Below are 20,456 nucleotides of genomic sequence, written 5' to 3'. Positions count from 1 at the left end.
TCGACCTCGGAAAGCGTCGCAGGTCGGTAGAGCGTGCCCAGACCCACCGACCTGACGAACGATCCCTCGACTAAGGTCGGGATGGCCCGAGGGTCGACCGTAGAGAACCAGACTCCCTCGACCTCGGAAAGCGTCGCAGGTCGGGAGCGTGCCCAGACCCGCCGACCTGACGAACGATCCCTCGACTAAGGTCGGGATGCCCCGAGGGTCGACCGTATAGAACCAGACTCCCTCGACCTCGGAAAGCGTCGCAGGTCGGTAGAGCGTGCCCAGACCCGCCGACCTGACGAACGATCCCTCGACTAAGGTCGGGATGCCCCGAGGGTCGACCGTAGAGAACCAGACTCCCTCGACCTCGGAAAGCGTCGCAGTCGGTAGAGCGTGCCCAGACCCGCCGACCTGACGAACGATCCCTCGACTAAGTTCGGGATGCCCCGAGGGTCGACCGTAGAGAACCAGACTCCCTCGACCTCGGGAAGCGTCGCAGGTCGGTAGAGCGTGCCCAGACCCGCCGACCTGACGAACGATCCCTCGACTAAGTCGGGATGCCCCGAGGGTCGACCGTAGAGAACCAGACTCCCTCGACCTCGGGAAGCGTCGCAGGTCGGTAGAGCGTGCCCAGACCCGCCGACTGACGAACGATCCCTCGACTAAGGTCGGGATGCCCCGAGGGTCGACCGTTAGAGAACCAGACTCCCTCGACCTCGGGAAGCGTCGCAGGTCGGTAGAGCGTGCTCAGACCCGCCGGCCTGACGAACGTCCCTCGACTAAGGTCGGGATTGCCCCGAGGGTCGACCGTAGAGAACCAGACTCTCTCGACCTCGGAAAGCGTCACAGGACGGTAGAGCGTGCCCAGACCCGCCGACCTGACGAACGACCCCTCGACTAAGGTCGGGATGCCCCGAGGGTCGACCGTAGAGTCCCAAACTCCCTCAACCTCGGGAGGCACCACATGTCAGCAAAGCGTCCACAGACCCGCCGACCTGACGCGAGATCCCTCGACCAAGGTTGGGGCGCCCCGAGGTCCGACCATAGGATCTCAAGCTCCCTCGACCTCGCAAAAAGCTACAAATCAATAAAGTCTCCCCAAATCCTCTCAACCTCGGCGGGTGCCGTCGGGTCCGTGAGAAGCCCGAGCCCCCTTAAAGTCAAAAATGACTCCGGAGGTCGACGAGGAAGGGAGGCAACCTACTCCGCCATGTGAAGCACAACTCTGAGAAGGCAAGAGGTACATCTAACTCGACGTCCTCCTTGTCAAATTTTATTTACATACTGCTAAGCGGAATCTCATCCAATGTTGGAGTCTTATCTCGCCCCAAAGCCGGGCTTTCTCCAATGGGTCGGCTTAAGACCGATCTCCTAACCACATTATACATGCTCCGCTCATCAAGTCTCCACAATTTGTACAAAGTCTTCATAAATTAGGGCCCAACACGGCCCCCATGCGTAAACTCCGATGTTTAGCTGAGAAAGTGGTCCCGGCCGCGATTGTACCGGCCAAACACAGATACCAAGGCAATCTTTGAAAATCCCAGCCTTGCTCACCGAAATCTCGGCAGAGTCCGAGAACGATAACTATGAAAACCTTCGGCAATAACTTGATTATTAGCCCACGTTCCCCGCGAAGGATCCGGGGTTGAGTTCGGGAACCCGACTAGACCCCCCGATATAACGGCACGCACAGACCTAGCCCGGTCTTACTTGAAGGGGCTAAGGCCCGACTCTGATGCCTTAGTAGCCTAAAGGCCAGGCCATGGCAGATCCTGCGATTCTAAGATCCGAGTTATAGGACTTAGAGAAATTTTCTAGAAACCTAAGCTCGGAGCTCCCTTTGGTCGGAATAACTAAAATCCGAGAAGGCCAAGATATAACTCGGGAAAAAGGGGCAACTTCGTTAAGCAGCCCGAAAACCTAAAATACAAAGTTAGAGGTCGTCAGGGCGGGTTAGCTAAGGCTCTAGCCCTCATTCACGACAAGAGAGGGAAAAGACGAGCACAGAATGACAAAAAGTATTTTTTCATTGACAAAGGGCCGGAAGGCCAATTACAAAAATTGGAGGTCGGCCATCCAAGAGCCGACCTCGGATACAATGAAAAAGAAAAAATACGCCAAGTCTTAAGCGGCGGCAGCAACATCCGCGGGGTCGTCCACGGTGATGACCTCGGGACCTTCAGCCAGCACAGGCTCGGGGTCTTCTCCAACTGGCTTAGCCACTTCCCAGATCATGCCATCCCCCTTCCCGTTTCAAGGTCAGCACCTTTCTTTCTCCCTAACTTGTCTTGCCCACGCTTCTTTAGCATCTCTATCAGGGAAGGGATCCATCTTCTCCGCCTGTGCCTCCACAATCTTCGTCCGCTGACATGAAAAAATACGCCAAGTCTTAAGCGGCGGCAGCAACATCCGCGGGGTCGTCTGGCACAGTGATGACCTCGGGACCTTCAGCCGGCAGAGGCTCAGGGTCGAGGGCAGGGGCCTCGGGTGCCGCCTCCGGGACGCCATCCGTCTCGGCCGCCCTCGTCGAAGGCTCGGCGGGGTCTTGTTCGTACAAATCCTGCCTCGGATGTCAAAATGGCAGGAAGTCTTCCGTGTCGGACCCGTAGCCCAGGTTCATCCTCGGACGGACCGTCGAAAGGTCGAACTGGGGGCAGAACCGGGCCATCTGCTGCCGGAAATTCTCGAAGCCCCGGAGGAAACCCGTCCACCGTCTCCTCCTCGGAGCATATCACGAACTCCTGCGACCCCTTAAAGAGAATCACGGCGTTCTCGGCTCGCTCGAGCGCCCTCCTCTCCCGAACTTCGAGACTGGCTCGATTTTAAGGCGGGGAGGACTCCGTCTTCGTACTAAGGCCCGCAACCTCGGACTGGACCCTCCCCCAAGCGCGCCTCTGGGGAAGCGCGCAAGGCCGACCTGGTCAGGGCGCGTGAGCAGCCCTTTCCTCCTCAAGCGCCTCCGCCGTAGAGAGGCGCCTGGCCTCGGTGGCCTCTCGCCGAGTCTCGGCCTCGGCCAACGCCGCCTCCAGCTCGGCGATCCTTTTCTTAGCCGGCTCCAACTGCCGGCTGACCCGCCGGTGTCTCTTCCTGACATCCCTGGGCGATGAACACCAGGGGTGTCGAGCTCGGTGAACAGCTGTAAAGAAAGAGACAAAATGATTGTAAGTTAAAAACATATGGATTCGCTAACAACTTTTAAGGAAATCGAGAAAAGGACTTACCCGGCGGTGTTGCAGTAGGTACTGTCAACGACCTCTTCCAGCGAAATGTTCCGGAATTCGGCCCGGTCCGCCGGAAGCATCACACGCCGGAGCACGGCGCCTGCGACCTCAGCATCATGAATAGCTGAACTCCCCTCGGGGATAGGGGAGTCCAGCTCATCCGACTCCTCTTGAAAGTACCTTGAGGAGCTCGGCACGTCCGGCCTTGGGATCTCGGGGCCGCTTGCTTCAGGGCCCCTGGTCGGCTCGGGCCCCGAGCGCTGTGAGGAACCCGAAGCCGGGCCCTCCCGCTGGGCAATGGGGGCAAGGCAAGGAGGGGCCACTGGGCCCGCGTCGCTGACGACCCGCGCTCACCTCGGGTCGGCTGTAGAGGCCCCTGGCTCAAGGCCACTCGTCCCGGCCGACGTGGAAGCGCCGGCCGGACCTCGCCTTCTTCCGAGGCTAGGGCATAGCTCCCCCGGCCTCGGCCTCTCGCCTCCTCAGGCGGGAAAAAAGTGATGTGTTGCTGGTCGGCATATGGGGAATATCTGAAATCAAAAATTTCACTAAGTGTCAGACCAGTGGCAGTAAAAACAAAGGACAAGGAAAGAAAGTAATGTAACTACCCTTACCCTCGGGGCGCGCCGAGCTCAGACCCACGCTCGCCAGGGCGTCCTCCCGTAGGAGCTCGGTCAGGTCGTAGCCCTTCCCGAGGGCTCGGAGAGAGTCCAGGGTCCTCTGCTCCCTCCCCGAGGGCTCGGAGAGCTTGTTGAGGGCCTTCAACCGAGGATGTCCCCACCTCGGATTGAACCCCCACGGCGCCTCGGACGCGAGGAAGAAAAATTTCCCCTTCCACTCATGTATAGAGGAAGGGGCCCCGTGAAAGAGCGACATACCACCTCGGAAGGCAAAGTATAGCCACTCCGCGTCCGCCGGGTTCTTCTTTAATAAGAAACACCGACGGAAGACGCTCACGGTAATCGGGATCCCATGCCCGAGACACAGGGAGAGGAACCCGATGATGGTTCTCCACGAGTTCGGAGCGAGCTGTGCTGGGACGAGCTGGTACTCGACCAGCAAGTTGCTCACGAACTCGTGAACAGGGAACCGTAGGCCGGCCCAAAGCGTCTCGCGGTAAACCGCGATTCGACCTGGGGGCGGCTGCGTCACCCTGTCTTCCGGCCCCGCAGTTTCGAGACGAAACCCGGGCTGGAAGAAAAACCGGGAGCGGATTAACTCCAACTCCTCCCCTGATAGACTTGACCCTACCTCCTCCGGACCAAGACCCATTTCACAGGAGAGCGAAATAAAATTAAAAGCAGAGGATGAAAACTGGGAGGAAAAGAGAAGAGGAACCCTAGCAATTACAGGGTAGGGACCTACTGGACATCGCCGGAAATCGCTCCGGGCACCGACGGCGAGGTTCGGTTGAGGAAGGAAGCGAGGGAGAAAGACAACAAAAATAAGAAGCAGCCAAATAAAACCTTTAGGGCAAACTCGAGGGGCTTATATAGACCCCCTTGACGGCCCAAATCGGCAGGGTCGGTTCCCATCCCCCGACCGGATTGCGCCACGTGTCGACCTCGGAGGCCGAGGCACCGTATTCACTCCGGATCAATAAATCGGGTACGAAATCGAAGCCCTGTCCCATCGGACCTCGGGGCCTCATTATGGGTCCGCAGAATCGAATCGCCTTGAAGAACGAGCGGACGGCACCTCCGCTCCCCTCATTTAATAAGGCCCTGGGGCACGTGGAGCCCCGATGCAGCCTCCACCTCGCCGGATCCATGATCCAGTAATACGAGATCGGAAGCGTCCGACCCTAGGTCATGCCGCGTGTCCGTTTTGAACCCCGTAACGGCACACTCATTGATAAGCGGGGAGTCTCGATTACGGGATCGAGGCGCCGCCTCATTGAGCCCGAGGACCCTCATCATGGGTCCGCCGCACGAAGCAATCTTGGCAATCCAAGAGACGCCACCCCCGTTACATCCGCTCCGAGAAACGTAAGGATACGAGCTTCACCATAAGTTCGCTGAATAAAGCAACCTCGAAACGCCCAAGGGCGCAGGTCTCGCCATAAAAACTCCGAGAAACACGAGGGCGCGGACGAGATTCGCCCCCCCAACTTTAATGATAGACTTTACTTCCCACGTCCGAGCCCGCAAGCCGCTCGAACTCGGAAGTCGGGGGGTAGTGTTGGGGGAATAAGATTTTCCCCCCAAGTGACACGAATGCCCCCAAGAAGCCGCACAATCGCCGACCCTGAACAGCCAAAGTCGACGTCCGGCCTCGGAACGTCCGACCTCGGAACGCCCGACCTCAAGACATCCGACCTCGAGACCTCCGACCTAGGAAAATCCTGATGCTCAAGGTCTACCCTTGTCAGCCACCTACTACGACCGTACTCCTCCGAGGTCCAACTGAGGACCATATCCTGCCACTGCTTCAGCATTTATTGCGCATGGCTACTGTAAACCTCCAGTTCACTCAACAATCAATGCGGGTCTCCGGCTTACTCCACAATTAATGCGGATCTCCGGCCTACTCTGCAATTAATGCGGATCTCCGACTTACTCCACATTTAATGCGTATGGCTCCTGTCATCTACGGACTCTCAGCTCTCCACGGCAAGTTAGCCCAGCAGAGTCTGGTCAACCATGATAAGTCTCTGACCTTGGCCATACCTCCGACACTAATGCAATGATTCGCCTGGTAGCGCACTGGTTCGGGTCGTACGACGCCCTCACCGCCGACATCAGCACAATGATTCGCCTGACCGTGCGCCGACCCGAGCCACATGCCGAGCCGTACTATGGCCTCGCCCTGTTACATCACAGGTAAACCGACCCCCACCTATAAAAGGGAGCCTTGGCTTCTCAGGAGGGGTTGGAAAATTCCGTGCCCTACAAACACTGTTTATCTCCTCTCTACACACTTTGCCCCCTCCCTGACTTGAGCGTCGGAGGGCCGGCGCCGGAAAACCCGGCCACCGGCTCGCCTGCAGGTACCCCAGACGGTGGACGCCGCCCGCTGACGGATCGCCGCCCCGCCGTGAGGACCCCCTGCTCCCTCTCTCCGGCCACCCCAAACGGAGGACGCCGCCCGCCGACTGGTCGCCGCCCCGCCGTGGTGACCCGCAGCTCCCTCTCCCTCAACCGAAGATTGCCCCCGGGTCCAATTTCCAGCAACATCGCCAATGTAGTAAGAATGAATGAATGTTTTCATCCATCGTCAATGTACCCAGGATGAAATTTCTGAAGATATGTAAATTAATGGGAAAAAAGAAAAGAGGATTTTGCAAAAACGATCCATTTTAATTTAATCTTAGCAGAACATTACTTCCTTTTTTCAAAACAGTGATAATATTTACTAAACCATTGTGCGCCTCCCCCCCCCCCCCCCCCCCCAAAAAAAAAAAAGAAAAAAAGAATTTGTTAACAAGAGCAAGTTTGTTCTTGACATATACAAGAATATGCAATGCGGTAATTAATATCACAGCATTACCATGCATGCTGTACATTTGTTTCTTTTTTTTTTCCCTTCTCAGATATTCCTCCAGCAAAAATGAGCAGTTTAAAAGTTTACCGATTTGAACCAATGAATTGAGCTAATGATAGAGATATGCAAGGTGATTCACCAAATAAATGGTACCCAGTATGCGAGTTAAACATATGCTTCATATTGCTTGACTGAAAAGCAGTGAACCAATGCAGTAAATAATAACATTGCACTTTTATATCTGCTCTAAAATTGCTTCTTCTTTTTTTTATTCTCAGCAATTCCTCCAGAAAAATGAGCAACTTACAATTTTATCTCGGGTTGAAAAAATGACTTGTGTTACTGGTAAAGATGTTCGAAATGGTACCCGGTAATGTGAGCTAAACTTGTCTTTCATACTGCTGCACTGAAAACTCAAAAGAAACAAAAACAGAGAGAGATAACCAACAGGAAATATACATTCCACCCTCCGTGTATAATATACCATTCCCCAGCTGATGATAATCATCCAAATCAGTTTCTGCTGCTTTCATTACCGATACAAATGTAAATGAATTCCCTCATAACCTTAGGCAAAGGTATTATGGATAGCTCATATGAGCTGAAAGAATGTCCAAATGAAGAACTCAAGTTGCCAGAGAGAGGGACAAAAAATTTTGCCTGCTTTATTAAGCATAATATATAGCTGCAACCCAGTGCAGCAGCAAGGAATGAGTGCAAAAATGGACTTCCAGCCTAATAGGTTAGGAGCATGATTAGCAGGAAATCTGTTGATATATCATTAATCAGAAGGGCCAATCATTTTCTCCGGTACCACAAGTTGATTAAATTCTTGTTCTGTTAGGACTCCCAGGCTCAATGCAGCTTCCTGTAAAAAAAAAAGGTTTTCAGATAATATTCTAAACATAAAAAGCATAAATAATTGAAAAGTAACAGATGATTACATAAGACTACACCCTAGACTTGACAAGAATTTAGACAACATTTTCCATTACATTACTACCATACTGTGACATTGATAACATCAACCAGGATTAACAAAGGATGTTCAAAGATTATGGGTGTGCAGATGCACTGCTTGCAGTCACACAAGCACTTGTTCGCACACACTTTATGCATATGCCCAGCAGAATCCATACACCTGACAATTCAATGGATCCTGGCACAAATCTGATTTGATTATTAGGATCTTCTCAGAGATTTCCAGTTAGGCCACTATAAAGATACATACCTATTTGATCCAATACTAGAGTGCCTGGGTATGGGAGAGAATCAACAAGATTTGCCATACCAATCCATATCGACCATACCGGTAAGGTACCGGTGTGGTACCAAAATTTGGTTCGATATAAGAGTCGAACCCGGTCCATACTGATCCGAACTAAGTAGAACCGTCCTTTATACCTCCCTTAAACAGGGGTATATACCTTAGCACACCAACTTGTTCCGCCCAATTTCAGGTGGTAACCTGATAGCAAAGTTTTTTTTTTTAAAAAAAACAAAGGATAGCAAGCTATGTTGGTACAAAGTGTATACCATACTGTATTGACCAAACTGTATCGAATCGATAATGTACCGATACAGCACCCGGTACCAAGATTGAAACCTTGATCAACGGGATCCAATAATGACCTAATCCAAATATTCATTATGTTATATAATATGAAGAATTTTAATAAAAACTAGCTCTGGATATAGGATAATAAATCATTTATGTAATCAACACCTCGGTCCCTCTCTACCTGTCTCCTTCCCCTACCAGACCCCTTCCATCAACCTCAACACCCCCCCCCCCCCCTCCTCTCTGTTCTTTTCAGACCTCATCCACGCCTTCACCCACCTGACCAACAGAAAGGATTCTCTGCATGTGCAAATGACACCAAAAACAGACAACCAATGAAAAAGTTCTGCTTGTGTGAAGGCAAAGTTCTAAGAGAGCTATAACTTCAGCAGTCAAGCTCTGGTTATAATGCAGCCATTATAATCCAAATGCCATGCAGGAAAAAGTGTAAACCCAAAGGCCCAATTGAGCTTAAGACCTTGCCATTAAGCACATACAGAAAAAGCAACATCATCTATCCAAAGTAGATCGACAGAATAAGTAATTTTTTATACAACATGTACCCTTTTTTTCTGTCACTTCGACTGCAGAGAAGCATACATTTATGTATCTATAACCACACTAAATTGTCTGTCTAGGCATCTTATTACACAATCACAAAAAATGTAGAACGATGATCTATCAAGCCAACATTTGAGTTTGGAAATCAATGGAAATCTATTTCATGCTTCAAAGGAAAACTTTTGATAAAATGAGCCAGCTGCATTCCTGGAACTACAATTTGAATTTGATGCACAAGCATCTGCTTATGAATATTTTGTTAAATTTCACCACTAGATTCATGACATATTTCAAAGTCTAGTAACAGGATTAGTAAGATACTATTCTCATTCTTGAGTCCTGATAGACATCCAAGGAAGCAACGAATTACAAGTTCTAATATGCATAAAATTTATATCAAGGGATGCCTAGTTTGATATGTAATAGTTTGGAAAAGAATTAGTTCTGTAAGAATTGTTTTCAGGGTTGCCTCAGACCTAATTTCTATGTCTTGACTTAAAGAAGTTTATGATTTTGAAGATGAATTCTATCAAGATCGCATATCGTATTTACATAGTTGAACTGAAAACAAAGAAGATATAATTAAACAGTCATAAATCCATGCTAATCAATGACTAAACCATATAAGTACAACAACAACAGGATGCATCAAACAAGTTGTCATGCATAAGAATACAGCATAGCATGCCTCAACAACTAGACACGTGTAGACAGAAACAATTAATTAAATGAGTAGGTACTAGGTAATACTTGCCACTTCTGTGAGACAAAAATTAATATATCCTGTGCACTGATTAATGTTTGTACATATAATTACCCATTTAGATACCACAAGGCACAAAGCTGCTTAACTAAGCAGTTGAATAACTCACATGTAAATTTTACAACTCTAGCTGAAAAATAAACAGGTAGCGTTCCAGAATGTGCAAAAGTAATAAGATGACGGTATATTATCATCACCTTCAGCGTACTCCCTTCTTTGTGAGCTTTCTTGGCAACAGCAGCAGCCTTATCATAGCCAATTTTCTGAATTTAGAAAAAAAAATTGAAGATTATATGTAAGTTTTGACACCATTAAATATAACAGTTGTCTAGGAAGAAAGCCACAAACAGTGATTCTACAAAGCAAACTTACAGGGTTCAAAGATGTAACTAGCATCAGGGACTGTTAGGCATTTCCACAAGCAAAGAATGAAATTGTCAGCTATATATCAAAATCAAATATCCCAAAGAGAATCATCAATATGAAGATTTGATGTACCAAAACTTACTTCATGCAACAACTTTGAAATCCTTTCACGGTTTGCTTTAATTCCCCTCACACAGTTCTTTTCAAAAGATAAGGATGCATCCCCGAGTAACCTTAGAGACTGCCAAGAAAATTAAAATTACATCTTACTTCATATATTTAGGAAAACATAAAGTCAAATTTTCATTTTCTTTTTAAAGCTTTGGCATAACATAATCAAAGTCATGGTTGACTAAAGTGCAACAGATTTATTATGTTCATCAAAGTTTTGATGATTCAAATTCAAATTATTGCTATAAGATCATACTCGAAGAAGAGCACTAGCAATCAAGGGCTTGTAAACGTTGAGCTCAAAATGACCATTTGATCCACCCACTGTAATGGCAACATGATTACCCATCACCTGAGGAAAAAAAAAAGCCGCACTCAAATAAAAGGAGATTTCATGATAAGATGCCAATCAACCTAATCAAACAATAACCAAGATTTGGAGTTTTCACCTAAACCAATATGTTTCAGCTGAAACAGATCAATTTTGGCCTAAATTAATTCAATTTCAGCCAAGGCATTTTTGCTGAGGCTGAAATTTCATATTGGATCCAGAATTTCAGTGGTTTTGGCCAGTTTCAGCTACAGCTCAAACTGGCAAATTAAATTTCAGAACATTTTTGGAAAATTTCAGTGGTTTGGAAGAAAATGACCAGTTTCGCCAACTTAATTACCTAAATCAAATTTTTGGGTCAATTCTGGGCATATGTTGTGCTTTCTCATGGGTTATAATTCAAGCTTCTAAAACATGGGCATCTATGTTAACTATGCGTATGGCACATACTCAGGCATACGACTTAACCATGCACCTCTAAATTCTAGCACTTTCAATTTTTAAATAATTAATCTAACAAGAGAAGAAAGGTAAAGGCAGCCAACCTGAGCACAGACCATGGTGAGAGCCTCACACTGCGTAGGATTAACCTTTCCCTGTAACCAAAAAAAAACACCATGTGCCAGTCGTAGTATGAAAGGTACAACGCATGCAAAAGATATAACATCAGATTTATCGAAAGAGACCTTCAGAACACATCACCTACCTCTAAATTTTAGCACCCAGGAAAGAAAAAAAGTATATAAATGGATAGTAATGATTCAAGTAAAGATCTTTTTGCAGAACTAACTCAGACACAGTCTTAAATACAGCATGCCACTTTCTGAACAAGTTCCTAGATCTAGCTGACAAAAGAGAGATTCAAGAAAAGGTACATACAGGCATAATGCTGCTGCCTGGTTCATTTTCAGGTAAGATAAGTTCACCAAGTCCACAGCGCGGACCACTGAAAAGGGGGAAACAAAATGCTGTGAGTTCCTGCAATAAACCAGAAACTCAAAACAAAACACAGGCATTTGTACATACAAATATATATAGAATTAAAGCAAGTCCCTAACAGAGATACCTTCCCAACAGTCGTATGTCATTTGCAATTTTCATAAGAGAAGCAGAAATTGTGTTTACAGCTCCACTAGTCTCAACAAAAGCATCATGTGCTGCCTGGTAAAAAAATAAATAAGTGGTGGAGGATCAATATCAGATATGAGATGCTGATAAAAGAATGGTGAAGAATCAACATCAAATATGAGAGCTAATAAAAGAACACGGGTACTACAATTTCTAAATATACAAAAGCAATTGGAATATGATGCACTTAGAACTCTGACATTGAAGTGCAGCCATACTTTCACTGTAGTAATAAATGAAACAACAAAAGATGGCCAGCTTGATGGAAAAGAAACAAATAATGACACAAACCACAATTTCAATGGAACAGTGAACACGTCCAAATCACCAGAGAGACTAAGAAATAAATAGACAGACTCACAAGAAATATTAACCAAAAATTTTAGCTTCTAACAAAATACAATTTTCAAATGTAGATTAAAGATGTGTGACATGAATGCCAGTTGCAAACAACAATCAAATGATGCTTCAACCCAAGTTTTTTAAGTATCGATACCAAATCCTGTACCATTTTCCAACTGAACAGTACAATATTAGTACAGTTCCTATACACGACGATATGTACCAAAACTGACAGAATAAGAAGAATAAAAAATCATCAAAACTGACCGCTACGATCAGTATAGCACCATCAGTACGCACTGGCACAGCCAGTACATACCAGTATAGATGCATCTCAACACCCTTACTAGTGCTGATTTCATGATGAAACGGTGCAGTACTGTCGATACCATACCATCCGCAAGTTTTTAAATCCTTGGGTTCAATTATCTACAAATCCAAGTAAAACTGCTCTGTCATAAGCAGCATTTTAACCCAGCAATCAGGCAAAAACCTGGTATTATATAGAGCAAAGAAACAACTATTCAGAACATGATAAGTTATTTAATTTTTAAAATTATTTCATATGCAAACAAATTACTTGTATTTACAATGCTATCAATAACATATGCCTTTGCAAGATAACATGTTATGGACTTTATACAGCAGATGCTAGATAGCTGATACTCAAGGTTCCCTTCCATGAAGTAAAAGGGGAATCCCTTATGAGGACAAACAAAAAATAATTGTTAAAAGTATGAATACTAACTAATGCTTCAAACTTGTTCTCTGCTGTGATAAATGGAAGATTGGTTTCCTCAGCTACAGCAGCAGCAATTTTAACATCAAATCTGAAACAATGTGCGCACATGGAACAGGGTTAGTTATATAAGACATAAGAAAGTACTACAATGTAAAAAGTGAAATAAGTTAGTGCAGTAAAATTTAAAATAGTATAAAGTACACTGACTAAAATGGCAAATTGTTGTACCAGGGAGAGGAAAGACTGATGAGAATTATTCTCGAAAGAACTATTTTAGCCAACACAATACCCGAATTTTATAAGAAGAATTATTCCAGTAGAATGTAATACTAGGTATGTTGGTTATAAATATGTAGGCTCGTGTATGTCCCTCAAGCTTGATCTTGAACATACTAAGAAATGAGCAACGACAGCTCAATTTTCACATGGCAAAACATGAATGTAGAGAGGGGGAAAAACAACAACGTAACTGATGCACCATGTCATAAGATCACCAAATCTGTGAAATTGCAGGAATCATAAGCACAAAAAAAGGACAACACTCAACAAAAACATACCCTTTTTTTGAGTTTAACCCAGTTCCAACAGCAGTGCCACCTTGTGCAAGCTGCTCAAAGTGATAGTTCAATAAGAAAGTGTACAAAAGCAAAGAATCTTTTTGCACAGACATAAAAATTAAGCAGCCTACCTGATACATCCGAGGCAGAGTATCTGTTATTCGATCAACACCATATTTTACCTACAAACAGAGTTGTACAAATTAATGACAGAGTAGGCACTACTGATCATTGATCAAGATAGCCACAATATGCCATAAACACATTGGAAATGAATACTCAACAGCAGAGTAACAGAATGTAGATACCTGTGTAGTATACCCACTGAACTCTTGGCCAAGCGTTAAAGGAGTTGCATCCTGAGTATGCGTACGCCCAATCTTGATGATATCTTTGAACTCAACAGACTGAAAAACAATTAGATAAAGAATAAATCAGGTTACGGTACGTCAGAATCAGAAAACAAAGGGGGGATTCACATGTCCTCAAGAAGAATGTAACAGCCTCCACATTTTTCTTTGACCACTTAATTTTCCTGCACCTTAATCATATATGTATCATTTAGGAATTCATTTTACTAATAACAATATAAAAATGAAAACAACAAGGAGGTGATGACTTGACAAGTATGGAACCATGGGTTGAGTGACGGTCTTAAAACTTCAAGACTCGATCCAGAATACTCCGTTAGAATTTTGAGCCTCAGAGAAACAAACCATGCATGCTAAATGTAACAGAAATGAGAATGATGAGGTGGAAATGTCGTAAATGAATGCCAGGGTTACACATAAGAAAATTGAGATCGAGGTTAGACGTATTGTCGCCAAGAATTCATAATGCATTATAACTTACGACAATTACAATTATGGGATCGACTATTTATGTTTAAAAAATAATTGATTGAGCAATGGGCTACTAATGATAGATTTTATGTTTTGCAACTTACCACTACCTCTAACAAAATGGAAAGATATATTGCAATTAAATGATTTGAATCATAGATAACAGAAAAATCTCAACCTTGGAGTGAAGTGAACTGTGCAACTGTTTCAAGCTTGGTATAAACCTTGAATTAATTTCTACAGCTGCAGCTATGTGCATGACCTGAAATGGAGAACATCTCTTGTTAGTATGTAGCTGCAAAATGGTCTTAGTCCATGGTACACTTTATCAATATATATCACTTGGAGACAAATTTCACCAGATATAAACTACTCATGCCACTACAAAATTAGGATATATTGGTAAGATATATGACAACAACATTACATGGTAAATATGAGCATCTGAAGCACTAAATAATACTGTGAGACATGACAATAAATCTAGAGTCCTAGATAGTGTACTTAACAATGTCCGCAATCTAGATAGCAGGTACCATGCCGATACATTACTGGTTCGATATACGGGTCAATACAGTACAATACCCACCCAATATTGAAACAGCTCTCGAACCATTTTTTTCACTTTTTATCTCAGTACGCCTCGATACAGATCGATATGCCTTAGTATAGGTCGGTACGCACCTCGGTATGCCTCAGTATGGGATAGTATGCCTCAGTACAGGAAGATATGGGGCCCATACCAACTCCAGTATGAGTTTCATACTAACTCTGACCTTGGTACATTACAATACACCTCGAACTGGGCAGTTCGGGTGGTACTGCAGTCGTGATATTTAATTTTAATAGCTATTCAGAGCATAGATAAAGCATCTTTAGAATTTCAGGAAAGCCCTCCTAACAGGCAAAATCAACACAAGTGACTTATATTATATGATCTTTTAGTAGTAGTCACACATCTGAATTTGTAAATCATGTACATTAGTTTAGCTAACGTATGCTTACAGTAGGAAATGTATCATTTGAAGATTGGGCTCTATTGACATGGTCATTTGGATGTACAAACTTTTCACCATGTTTATGGCCAAGAATCTCAGCGGCTCTATTTGCAATCACCTGTATATTAAAACAAGATCATGATCAATATGATAAATACAACATGGACAACAAATTGATAATTGTCAAAAATGTGCATCACTTTACAGAATAGAGGCAATAGAATCATCATGCTTGAAGAAAAGGCAAGACTCGTATGATAAAATACTAATTGACGCTCATGGACTAAAATATATTACCGACCATGCACAAAAGTGCATACAGACACACATCATTGAAACATATAGGCACTACACCAAATTTCACAAGATGGAATTGAATATGATACCACAATTTTTGTAAGTAAAGAAAGGATAGAAATGCATTGTACTCATAAACGTTTCTGTCACCAAACATGTGCACACACACAGTACCAAGGTCAATGTGATAGGTAGAGAATATGGCATTGTCTGTAAGCTAGGTGTGTGGAAACTTCCCTATTTGCATGACTACTTGGTGGAAAACATTGTACAAAATTCAAGCCTGTAACTCCATGACAAAAAGATGAGAGAAAATTACATTGTTGAACAAGCTTTTAAATTCCATTGGACAAGGCCATCCTAGTTTTCCCATGGGATGAAACATCCACCGGCACTCGGGACAGTGGATGTCCCGTCCCACCTGGTCCACTGCTCGACTTGTCCCATCTCAAAGCTCGGGACAGTGGGATGTCCCACAGACCCACCGGTGTTAAAAACCTTTCTACTGAATGCAGCAAATAGCTTAGTCTAGAATAACCAGCACATGCAACTATGGAATTACCAAGATCTATCCTACACTTAAGGTCCACAAAAACTGAACAATTACAAATTGGACAATAGATTTACCCCATTTTCAAATTAAAAAAAAAAATAAAAAAGACAAGGCTAGTTTGCTGGAGCTTAGACCATGTCTTAAGACATACAAGAGAATTCGGTCTTTACTGTTTGAAATTGAGAAATGGAAAAAACTATTTTGATCTATGCAAGAAAACAAAGATCAAAGTTTATCATGAAAAAATAAATATTTTACTAGAGATGTCCCCACAAAATTATAAGTCATAATATATTATTCCAGCAGCCACAATATCACATCATGAACAACCTATATCCAATTTGAAAACCACTTGGTTGGTTCCACTAATATCATAAGCCACGCAAGAACCAGGGATCATCCATAAATCCTCAAGGACCTTCACTGCTATCATTGTTCCACAAAGCGAATTAGCAGGCAGAAAATAGAGAAAAAAAAATGGTGAAAGTTTATTATGCAGTGGTGTACAGAGAAGTCCACACTTTCAGCCAATATGTATTAAATTTAATAAGACTCAAGTTGTGCTTATAAATGAGCTAGTTCACCACTGGAATAAGACATTGCTGTTATTCCCTTCCAAGCATTTTGCAAGGCCACCAAGGCCATTAAAAGCCCAAATTCATTTTTCTGTTTAAAAGAAAAATAGTTTCTCGTACCAAATACTCTATACACATGCATTTATGCAAGTTCAGCAAGAAGTTCAAATACAATCTTGATTAATTAATAGAGGAAGCCACAGATATGAGGGCCTTTCCAATACTAACCTCATTGGCATTCATATTGCTTTGAGTGCCACTGCCAGTTTGCCAAATGACAAGTGGGAAATGATCATTCAATTTTCCCTCAGCAACCTCTTGGGCAGCTTGCATAATTGCTTTCCCAATAGATGGATCAAGACCATATTCCATGTTTACCTACAGTAGCATTTTCTGTGTTATGCACCTCATTCAAAAGCCAAAAAGTAAAGCACAATTAACAAAATTCAGCTAAAGTTTGGATAAAGAAAAAGATCCACTGCTACAATGTCACATAAATATTAGACACCAAAATAATTGGATCTCGGAAGAAACGGTTATTACCATGGATTACGGATTTAATATTGAAGGATGCCTAAACAGTAGGAGGAAAAGAGACATCATAATAGTGAGTTCCCACAATGTTTTAATATTTTACATGATGATGGAAAGGAACATCTAGCTGGATTTGTTAGTCATGTATTATGTACAAACTAGATATGCCCTTAGATAAAGAAAAATCGATTGATGTGTTATTCAAAATAAGAGCACAATTAAAAAAAGAAAGAAAGGAAGTGCTAGACTAATAGTAATTAAGCAACATTTTTAAGTGGTTTTTAATGCTACTATTGCAAATGCACTCCTAATTATAAATAAAGCACAAAATGAAAATGCAAGTCTAAGATGAGATGAACATTCCTGTGTAAACTATAATGAGATTCATGGGAAAAGACAGATAAGCATTTCACAGGGCAATGGTATTCAACATGTTCCATATCGATTCTCTAAATTTATTTTTTTTAAAAAAACTGCATAAAATATGCTCCTCAAACCAGTTTATAAACTAAATCTAACATCTAATAGGGTCGAATAGAAGATAGACCAATCGACCTATCATCTGTTGTTTGGTGCTGGACAGCAGCATATCTGAAGGGCTAGAAGGTAAAGGTCACATGTTTCCCCCGTATTAACCTTCTAAAACTTGGTTCATGTGTCCTGAAAACCACACTTGACAGCTTGAAGCTACATGGTTGTCCATAAATGATAGTTGCTGTACTTGACACCATCATGAATAACAAACAGGTCGTCATCAGTGAGTCCCATACCATGTCACTTGATCACTCCTCCAATGCTATTCTCTGAGAAAGACATATTCTTTACAAATCTCCTACAACCTCAATCAAAATTTTGACATCAAATTTTACTGATCTTCATTTAAATTTTTTTCCATTACCAATTTACTATTTTGTCCTGGTAAAACAGATATATGAAAATAACATTATAAGTAACGAATTCTACATTGAATCAATAACCCGTGAAGATTAGATCAATGAGGTGTAACCGAATCTTGACCATGAAGATGGTCCATTACATTATATTAAAAAATAGAACATTCAAGAACATAACATGATAAATTATCAAAAGTATCGACCTTGGCGGCGCATTTCTTAAGGATACCAAATGCCCGAATGATCGGTTCCGGCATTTGCTCCCTTTCACCTCCAATATCAAAATTCTGCAGCGATCTCTGCGTCTGAGCACCCCACAGCCTAAAATAAATCACCAAAAAAGTCATAAATCCAAAGAAATTTATTCGAAACACCAAAGCAAGCATCTGAAACCAAGAACTAGTACGCGAAAAACATCAAGAAATCGATCCAGATGCACGAAGTAAACCAAGAAGTAGGAACAAGTTGGCGTCAGAGGCACGAACTTGTCGGCGGGGACCATGATGGGCCCGAAGGTGTCCCTCTCTTCCCTGAACGCCGTCGAGATCGGCCGGCACAGCGCCGAGCGAAGCATCCCCGCGACAAGCATCGAGGCCGCGTTGGATCTCCCGGCGAGCCGCCGCGATGCACCGACCATCATCGCCATCGCCGCCAAATCCTAATCTCTAACTCTAGGAAAGAAATAAAAAAGAAACCTTTTTGTAGCAAGAGAAGGGGGAGAGGGAGTTTGGGTTTATAGAAAGCGGGGCGGCGATCATAGGAGGGGAAACGGAAGTGGAGCACGGAGGTGCGATCACCGCCCGTGGGCTTACCTCTCGGATCTTGAACCTTTTCGCTGCTGGCGTCTCGGAGCCTCCCGGTAGCTCGGAAGGGTGACTAAGAAGACCATTGGCTGGTGCAAATTGGACTCCAAAACACAACAACTTTCTCCTACCTAAGTAACGATCTGATAAATGATTGGTTTAGGTTGAGGTTCAAGTGTTTGGGTGCCCGTCTGGGTACATCTTGCGTGCACCTCAAATTTTAAATTAGTGGGACTCGAGATAGAAACGGGGTCGTCACGGCAACACGGCAGGAGGTGTTTCGAGTAATTTGATCAGGACCTTCCACATGAAATCCGATGGTTTAGAGCGCTCTCGAGATCGGAGGGACAGCACGTGAAAGGTGAGCTGATAAGTGTCCGTAACGAGAGCTTCCAATTTGGACCGACTCGGAACCGTTGAAACGGATCGGATTGGGAGCGTTTCCGCGTAGATTTTTCATTTCTCAAAAGAAAGGTAGCATTCCGAAGAACAATCCCAGCAGGACATACCACTTGCCCAACAAAACGAGTCGATATCGACGAGTGCTGGGCAAAGCCTGTATCAACACAATAGATGAGACAGGAGAGAGAGAAAAAAAAGAGAGAAAGAGAAGAAAAAGAGGGAGGCCAACCAGCTGCGCCTCTAGGCTCCACGATTCTATAGCCGGAAAACATGGTGGATCTTTTATTTCATTCGAAACAGAGGTCTAGTTCTTTTTTATTTTACGTTTTTTAAGTAAAGTCGGCAACACCACCCTCCGGCCCTCCGCCGGCCGGCCTCCACCTTCCTCTCTTTTTTTTCCTCTCTCTCTCCCTTCTTTTCTTTTCCGCTCGCTTTCTTTCTTTCTCTCTTTCCTTCTTTTCTCTCTGGCAATGGATTGCTAAAATTATGCCGGTCAGCCACTGAGATGGCTCGGAACAAGCAGAACCGTATGGTTCGAGACGGTTCTACCGACCCTATTAAAGAGGGCTAAATTGGTTCGAATAAAATCATGATTGTACCTGAAGTTTAAATAGTTACTGTGGAAGACTAATCGGAGACTTAGCCTAGCAGATCTGAGTACTCCTCCTTGTGGAAGGAAGCACCTTTAATCACAGTACGAAAACATAGAAACTCTTTTTTTTGACAGTGCTACATGTTCAATGATTTCTGCTAGAAAGAACATTCATCTCCTTTGGGATATGAGAGGGTAGATAAGACCTAGGTGCCAGGGTTTTTGTCCTTGGAAACTTATCTTTGCCCTTCAAATTCTCTCATTTCTGATTACGTTTTATAGTTGCTCGGAAATACGATCAGCTATTGTAGCCTTTTCTTTTGTCTCTCTCTCACACACAACACACACACATGCACGGCTATTGGCGTCACGAGGTACCAGCCAAAAAGAGCCTCGAACGGCAGGTACAAAAGCTCTTTGTACACCTTAAGAAAGAAGGGTGGACACAAAAAGCGCTACGAGATGCAAATGGGCCAAACTAAGGTGCAGCAGATCCAAAACTTTAGAGGAGCCCTTTTGGCCCACCTTGGAAAGCATAAAAACATCTAGGCCTGCCAAGAAAACCGAGCTACTTCAGCTTGGCTCGATCAGCTCAATCGAGCTCGACTGGATAAGACTTGAATAATTTGTTGTATATTATATAGAAACTATGCTATTGAATTGTCGTGCTGGTTTGAATCCAGCTTGAATCTAGTTATAACTGAAGCTTGAACCGAGTTTGAATTGATTTCAGGTCAATCTAGGATTATCATG

General features: G+C 44.1%; 1 protein-coding gene across 1 annotated transcript; it reads right to left on the bottom strand.

Moving 5' to 3' along the window:
- Positions 1-7,068: 7,068 nt before the first annotated feature.
- On the bottom strand, positions 7,069-18,714 carry LOC103707932 (fumarate hydratase 1, mitochondrial). Its single transcript, XM_008792646.4, has 17 exons — positions 18,392-18,714; positions 18,110-18,227; positions 16,708-16,857; positions 15,062-15,172; positions 14,235-14,318; positions 13,523-13,621; positions 13,346-13,396; positions 13,215-13,264; positions 12,664-12,745; positions 11,512-11,606; positions 11,325-11,391; positions 10,991-11,041; positions 10,371-10,466; positions 10,086-10,184; positions 9,950-9,979; positions 9,775-9,840; positions 7,069-7,560 (listed from the first exon to the last, which is right to left on the bottom strand). Exons 1-17 carry the CDS (start codon positions 18,550-18,552, stop codon positions 7,474-7,476), a joined length of 1,497 nt encoding a protein of 498 aa, XP_008790868.1. The 5' UTR covers positions 18,553-18,714; the 3' UTR covers positions 7,069-7,473.
- Positions 18,715-20,456: the final 1,742 nt, after the last annotated feature.

Source organism: Phoenix dactylifera, chromosome 13 (genome assembly GCF_009389715.1).
Source record: "Phoenix dactylifera cultivar Barhee BC4 chromosome 13, palm_55x_up_171113_PBpolish2nd_filt_p, whole genome shotgun sequence".
Lineage (NCBI taxonomy): Eukaryota > Viridiplantae > Streptophyta > Magnoliopsida > Arecales > Arecaceae > Phoenix > Phoenix dactylifera.
Note: the sequence above shows the minus strand (reverse complement) of the source record. Positions and strands in the feature narration are given on the sequence as shown.